At 39.2% G+C, this 7,789-nt stretch overlaps 1 protein-coding gene across 1 annotated transcript in view; it reads right to left on the reverse strand.

Annotated features, from left to right (window-relative positions):
• SMG1 (SMG1 nonsense mediated mRNA decay associated PI3K related kinase) overlaps positions 1–7,789 on the reverse strand; it is a 144,551-nt gene that overhangs the window by 51,059 nt on the left and 85,703 nt on the right. The window contains exons 23-26 of the mRNA XM_007950585.1: positions 7,286–7,440; positions 4,487–4,629; positions 4,143–4,344; positions 406–515 (exon numbers count right to left, since the gene is read on the reverse strand). Coding sequence (XP_007948776.1) covers positions 406–515; positions 4,143–4,344; positions 4,487–4,629; positions 7,286–7,440 — 610 coding nt within the window. The remainder of the gene's footprint in view (positions 1–405; positions 516–4,142; positions 4,345–4,486; positions 4,630–7,285; positions 7,441–7,789) is intronic.

Below are 7,789 nucleotides of genomic sequence, written 5' to 3' on the forward strand. Positions count from 1 at the left end.
TTTTTTTTTCCCCCAAAAAATCAGTAAGTCAATCACTATTTAAATGGGCAAATTTTGACCTACACTGGACAAATCTTACTGAATCTAATGAATCGATGTTAATACACAGACTACTCACAATATTAACTTTAGAGGTATCATGTTTCAATTGTGATAAAGAAGTTAATGAACCACATCAAGGTATCAATCAAGACTTCAAATCATCAAAAAAAAATTTAGCTTAACCACTACTTTGTACAATTTCCAAGCATTAATGTAGCTGTTTTCAGCATGTAGAATTACTTCACTTGGGAGTATTCTCCAAAATAAATGTACAATAACGTCCACATTTTTCAATAAAATACACTAAGCCAAAATCTTCAAGTAACTTATCTATACAAATAATGTAAATTTTTTTTCAAATACCTATTTTTTCTTTTGATCCTCCAGCAAGTAGATTGATATTTTCTCCTGGTAGCAATTCTAATTGCTCAGTACATTCAACAAACTCTCCAGATTCAAAACTGCTTAGTGATCTGTAATTAAAATATCGCTTATTTTAAAAGGCAATAGTACACTGTATCCAGTTTATGGCACCACTCAAAAAACTAGAACAAATTCAGGGGTGAGAGCAGGGGATGGGACACAGTATAGTTACACAATTATCTTTTGAAGTTCTTTCCATGCATATAACCATTTTTATTGTGAAGATGTAACTACCATCTTAATAAGCACTATAACTAGAGAAGCAAATCAGAAAGCTGCAGCTGGAGACATCTAGCTTAGCTTTCTCACCCCTCCACGTCTCCTCCTTCTTTATATCTGCTGCTCACCTGTTATCCCTGAAGCCTATCCAACACAGAGAGTGAAGTAGACCTCTGCAGGGCAACTAGGAACTTCTGCTTCTCTTCTAGCTACAACTAAACTCCTAGCACTACCTCCTTCTTTGCCTAAAGCTTAAGCCCCTGTAGGTCTCCATCTTCCATCCACTCTTGCCTTCTTCCACTGCTGGCCTCCCTTCTGCACTCTCTTTTTCACTGTGTTCTGTATGAAACTCATTGCTGTTCTTTCAAAGAATTCCTCCATATTTTCACCTTATCCAAACAATGATACTACCTCTGAAATTCTTACCCACAACCCTGTAGTAATAATGCCAGGATGAGTCTTCATCCTCCTAGCTCCCCACCGTTACCTTTAGATCCCCTAACTCTGCTCCCATTTCTACTACATCTGTTCTCTAACCATGAAGACAACATATGGTTTCTAAATTTCTCTTTTCCATCAGTTTACCTGTTCCTCTTACTATGTCACTTCTTTCACAACTTAGCCTGGATCCAGCACTGGAAATATACATCATGTGATTGACTCTGCCAGCTTTCATCTTAGTAAGCCCTGTTCTGGTTACCCAGTGCTGTTCTGACAGAAGATATAACAAATGAGATGGCTTGAACAAACAGGAGTTTATTCTTTTACAGTTTGGGAGGCTAGATGTCCGATTTCAAAGTGCCAGGCTCTAGGGGCTGGGTAAAAGCCTCTCGACCTTGGGCAGCAGCTCTGCCTCTTGCTCCCAGCCCACTGCAGCTAGAAGCATCTCTTCACTCAGGTAGCTATGGCTGCTGAGGCTAACAAGCCCAAGGTCAACAAATAAAATGGCACAGTCCCGATGTTACCAAACCACACGGCAGACCATTAATTCAAGTCCATTGTAAGTCCCAAGGTCGGCAGAGCATGGCAGGCTGCTGAACAACGACACAGCTAAATGCAGGTTCAAGCATGCCATAAGCTACAGATCATTCTCAAAGCTGTTTCTTACATACAGGAAGCAGACCACATATCCAAAGGCAGCTACTCAGCTGCTGACAGTAGATTCCACCATGGAGTTGATTACCAGCCTCATCATGGGGAATATTACATTCAGCTACCCCAGCCACTCAACGGGCCCAGCCAAGTTGACACACAAACTGAACTACCACAAGCCCTAACTAGTCCTAGATTGATGCAACCACCATGTTCTCAGGGGAGCCTTAGTTACTGGGCACTGATGAACAGATGAGGTTTGGTGACCAACATGTTTATTGTTTCTGCCATTACAGGGTCTTAAGTCCTCTTCTGTGATGGGTTTCTTATGTTCCTACTTGGTTCCCTCCAGAGCTGTAACGAATCTTATTCACTATGCTTTACAACACCCTCACGCTTTCTGTTAAGGAGTGACTCTTCAGGGGGAAGAAAAAAAAGATTTTAATTTCCTCTATTCTGATTGCCAAAACTCACTATCTACTCCCAAAATTGTGTCTGTACCCAACTTTAACTGCTTTCATTAAAAAGGTGGGGCCAAGCAAGTACTTTTATCCATGTCCTTTTTCTTAGGCTTCTGCTTTCTAGGGGTTCCTTCCCCTTGACCTAAAAGCCAAAAAACCAAAACCAAACTCACTGCCATTGAGTCAGATCTGAATCACAGCAACCCCTCCTTGGGTTTCCAAGGCAGTATCACTATGGAAGTAGATTGCAAAACCTTCCTTCCGAGGAGTGGCTGGTGGGTTTGAACTGCCAGCCTTCTGGTTAGCAGTCAAGTACCTTAGGCACTACGTTATCAGAGCTCCTTGACCTAAAAGAGCACTCATCTTTTCATTATTTCAAACAGGTACACAGTATTCTCCTCCAGCCAGTTTTTCCTGCTTGACTTCAAGGAAAATTTACTGACCAAATAATCTATCAAAACTTTTTCATTTAAAAATTTCTCTAGTAATTGTCGATATGGTTTCTCCTTCTCGTCTCACCAAACAACTTCTTGCTTGTATTCTTTGGAGCATCTGGTTCTCCAACACTAGGACAATTCTTCCCTCAATATTGTGTTTTCTTCAATGGCTTCCTCTGAAGGCTTCTGGCATTGGCCTTCTTTCCTTTTCACTCACTCTTCCCCAAGCCTTATCTGTGGTTTATGGCCTACAAAGGCCCTGGAGTACACAAAGTGAGCAGGAGAGAGGGTCTTTATCTATTACCTCTATAGTTATGATCCTAAATCTCTCTCTAGCTTAGAATTTTCTCCTCAGTTCCAAATCCAACTCTTAGTTGTTTATTAAGTAATCTCATCTGTGTGTCTCACACACACTGTAAATATGCCCCTATCGATTCCTGTCTGGATTACAGCTTCTTTCTCCTCCCTCTACATTCCCCTCAACAAAGCAATGCTCTACCTCTGCCACCACCTTCAGTCTCTTCACAACACAGCAGAGGGAACTACTCCCTCGGCTCAACTCTTCAAGATTTTCTGTCTTCCTCAGAGTAAAAATCAATGTCCTTAGCACAGTTCTGAACTACTTCTCTATCTCTATCTCCATTACACACTCTGATCCAACCACACTGGACTCCCGGTCATTTCCAGAACATTCTAAGCCCCTCATCTTACATCAGGTCTATTCCCTCAAGTTTGTGCTCAAATGGCACAAGACTGTGTGTCTTCCTCTTACTATAACATCAACTCCTCAAGGGTTACTACTCATGTCTGTTTTCTCTACTTCTGCATCCCTCTAACTGGCACAAAGTGGGTATTCAATGAAGAAATTACCCAAGGACCCATCTACTCACTAGAAGCTAAGCTCCTTGATGGTAGTGATAGCCCCACAAAGTCTAATAACGTTTATCTTCCAGCCAAGGGTCCGAGACAGAACAGGTATTCAAATTTTGTATTAAGATATCGAAAAATACATAAAAGAGTAAGAAGAGAAAAGGGAATTTAATTTTTAAATGTTCATAAGCTCTGTCCTCTGTAGGAAAAATGTTTTGATATATTCAAAAGTAAATTAGCAAGAAAACCAGAATAGGTGATCATTTCCAAATTTCTCTCTATTCATTCTGGCATAATTTTCAAAGGAATATATGTTTTAGAACAACAGACTCTAAGGATCAATTCCTAAGGACTGTCCAACAGCTATGAGTCTGTTTTCCCACTGCACAAATACCTCCTCACCTGTAATGTTGGTTTCCTGTTGTAGTCATTTTTATAACAATATTATTATTAGAACTATAATCATTTTGCATTAGTAGATATGACTAATTTTAATATTTTTCTGCCACAGAGAAAAAGTTTATAGCTAACGAAAATTTGTTTAATTGGGTTGAGAATCATCAATTTTTGATTGAAGAGGGAAAAAAAAAAACCTTACTTTATGTAGTTGAAATCAGCTTTTAGGTTGAGGGAAGTACTACTGGTACTCTTTTTCAAATCATGGATCGCATTCTGCCAGTCCTGGACAGCAGCCCAATCAGCAATTGAAATGTAGCACTCACAGGCTTTATTTCCCAAGTAATTTATAACTTCAGGGGAAGAGTCAGTTGGTTTGGACAACACGGTTTTCCTGGATTCACCTGAGAGAATGTATTTTATAAAGTGAAAAAAGAGACCCAGCGTAGTCTTAAATATTTCAATAAGCATAGAAACCCAAAAACAGAAAATAAAATGCTCAGACATAAATATTTGACCCCAATTTTTGTTTTATTTAATGCTCACCATTCAGAGCATGCTTAGGACTGGCACTGTTACGCCCAGAGTTGGCCAATGTGAGAACAGACTTGTCGAACCCAGAGATGCAGCAGTCGACGCCTGTCATGGCACACAGGTGCTCCTGGTACTCCACAGAGGCCTTTTCAAACCTTAAATGCAAATCAAAACCACCTTATGTTTAAATACTGCATGTCATTAAAAAAAAAAAAAAAAAAAAAAAACTGGCAAAAGAACAGATTACTCAATATATTGAGCTGAGACAATGAGTTATTTTGGGGAGGAGGAGCGTAGTTATCAAATTAAGTTCTTCCTCACAACAAATAAAAATAAATTTTAAAATGGTTACATATTGGAAAATAAAAACAACTACTAGAAAATATTGGTAAGTATCTGATCTTAGTGTGTGGAATGGCTACATAGAAACCACAAAGTAAGAGATTTAATTTGATAGTAATCCAACACTTCTGGGTGTCAAAGAAACGAACCAACCCCTAAACATTCAAAATAACTTATAAATCAAGAAATTAGATCACAACAATCTTAGCATGCAATAAAATGTCACAGATCATTACAGGAAAAAAATGACAGGTGAAGACATAATCCATTTTTTAAAAAAGCACAAATGAAGAACAGCACGCCTGGGGGAAGTTGTAATATTAGTCATTAGTAAGTAAAGGAATGTAAACTAAAACAATTGTTTTTACTGATGATGGTGGCAGGGTATTTGCTTTCAAGGACTCACAAATGTACTGAGAGGTGATATCCTCTTGGTAAAGTCTTAAATTAGAACCATCTTTTCTGTAGGGTAACTCAGCAACAGCATGTATCATTATGGACTATAACCTTTCTTCTAGTAAATCAAATTGTAGGAATGAATTCAAAGAAAATAGTCATAAATATGAGCAAAGACTGAGGTGCCATGGTATTTAGAACAGTATTAACTGTTACAGCATAAATAACTTTTAGGGACAATAATAAGGGATGCTAAATTGTGCAACACTCACAGATAAATACAAATATGCCAGTGAAAATCATGTTGTAGAATATTTAACGCGGCAATACATTTGTTTGTAAATACTCTGAAGTGGAAAAAGCAAGCCACAAAACTCTGTGCCTATGTATACTGCTATTTCTGGGAAAAGAGGGGGAAAACTACATATGAAAGCAAACAAGTAGAAGGCAGGATTTTGAGTTGTTTTCAAGGTTTGTTCAAATTAACATAAATGGATACAGACTAGTTTGGTACATGCTCACTGTCCTTGAAGAGTCAAATGAGCATGAATGTTAAGTTCATAGGGCTAACAAACAAGTGTTCCAATGATAAAGGGCAATTTGTACCAGACTCTAATGTGGAAGGTTCTCAGCTAAAAATCGAGCATAAATGTATTTATAAAACACATACTTCATGGGGAGTGTACCCAACCAAGGTCATGTATAAGACTGGCAGACAGTGGTCCTAGAAGTGTATGTGTATGATCTGAATTCCCAGGTGTGTAGTAGAGCTGACAAGGGGCTAGGCTGCAGTCACTTCTTGGTCACAGCCAGCTACCCAGAGGGTCCAAGTAGTTGAACCTGTGGGCTTGGGACCATGGTCACAGGGGACATCAAGCTCAATTGGCAAAACATCCTACACAGAACATTGTTCCACCTCCTACTTTGGCAAGCAGTAACTGGGATCTTAAAAGCTTGCAAGCAGCCACCTAGATGCAATGATGGGTCTCTCCTCGTTCAGAACAAAGAAGAATGAAGAAAACCAAAATTCATGCAAACAATTAGTCCTAGTGACTAGTACGCCATGAGATCCGCAGCCTATACGACTATGATGCCTGGTGACCACTGTCAACCAGTGGGATCTATGTAGGAGATCCTGGATAGAAAGCAAGAACAATGTGGAACAAAATTCAAAATCATTTGGAGAAAAAAAAAGGGCGGGGGGACCAGGTTGCTGGTCCAACAGAGCCTTGTGCAACCACTGAGACTATGGCCCCTAGCTGTCCCTCAGGTCTGAAATTGAACCCACACCTGTGGCTTCCAGCCAAACAAAAGACAGGCATATGAATTGAACATTTACCTGAGGTAGATATACTCCTTGGAGAGAACAATCATGGGAGCAAGAAGGGCTGCTTATGCACAGGGAGACAGCTGAGGAGGCAGGAGTGCATGGAGGGATGGACACAGGGAAGAGGTAACTAGGGAGGAAGTGGCAGGGGAGCTGTTGCATTGTGGTAAATTGTAGTCAGTGTCATGAGACAAAGTGTATGTGAACTGCTGTATGGAAAGTGAATTTGCTCTGTAAATTTTCACCCAAATCACAATTAAAAAAAAAAGAAAAAAAAACAAACACATACTCACACATCTTGTTTTACAGTATGATTTGCTTCTAAGTATCTAAAAAAAAGCACTTAAGTATTGCTACTAATTAAAAACAGATTAAAAATGCCTCCTAGTGAAGTGATTTATGGCAAGCTTCAATCACTGAAACTAAGCAAAAGTGCTTTAACACGTTACTACAATGTTAGCTACTAATAACCCAAAAAACACACCCATTGTTGTCAAGTTGATTCTGACACACAGCAACCCTATAGAACAGAGCACAACTGCCCCATGGGGTTTCCAAAGCTGTAATCTTTACGGAAACAGATTATCACATATTACTCTGACAGAGTGGCTGGTGAGTTAAAATCTCTGACCTTTCAGTTAGCTGCTGAGTGTTTAACCACTATACCACAGGACACACCACAGTCTCTAATATAAAAGTTTAAACACAAAGTAATCTTATCACCCATGTCCTTCCATCTAACTTACCTCCCTTCAGCCTGTTGAGCCACTGAGTTAATCCAGAGAAGATTCTTCCCTACAATGCAAGATGACCAGACAGCGATCCCCTGTATAGCTTCAGGACAATGAAGTTCACACAGTGCTTCTACCACCATCATGATGGTTACTTCTAACTCGTTCCCCTGAAAACAACATTCAGAAAAATTACATCTCAATACCATTAAAATACAAATCCTTACTGAATTTAGGATTATAAGCACAATCTAAGTCTATTTAACTGAAACCAAATGTATTTGACAATTGTTCACAGAACAGTAATATTACATTATTTAACTTAAAATTCTTAACTTGTTACATTTACAGCACTTGTAGGAGTAACAAGGGATGTTAAGAATGAAAAAATTAAACATAAACAAGATGAATTAAAGAATGATTAACCTGGGAGGCGGGGCAAGATGGCGGACTAGGCAGAAGGATTGCACAGACCCTCTTCAACAAAGAAAAGGGAAACCAATTAACACAGACACAGAA

Source organism: Orycteropus afer, unplaced genomic scaffold (genome assembly GCF_000298275.1).
Source record: "Orycteropus afer afer isolate SDZICR_OR568_19922 unplaced genomic scaffold, OryAfe1.0 scaffold00281, whole genome shotgun sequence".
NCBI lineage: Eukaryota > Metazoa > Chordata > Mammalia > Tubulidentata > Orycteropodidae > Orycteropus > Orycteropus afer.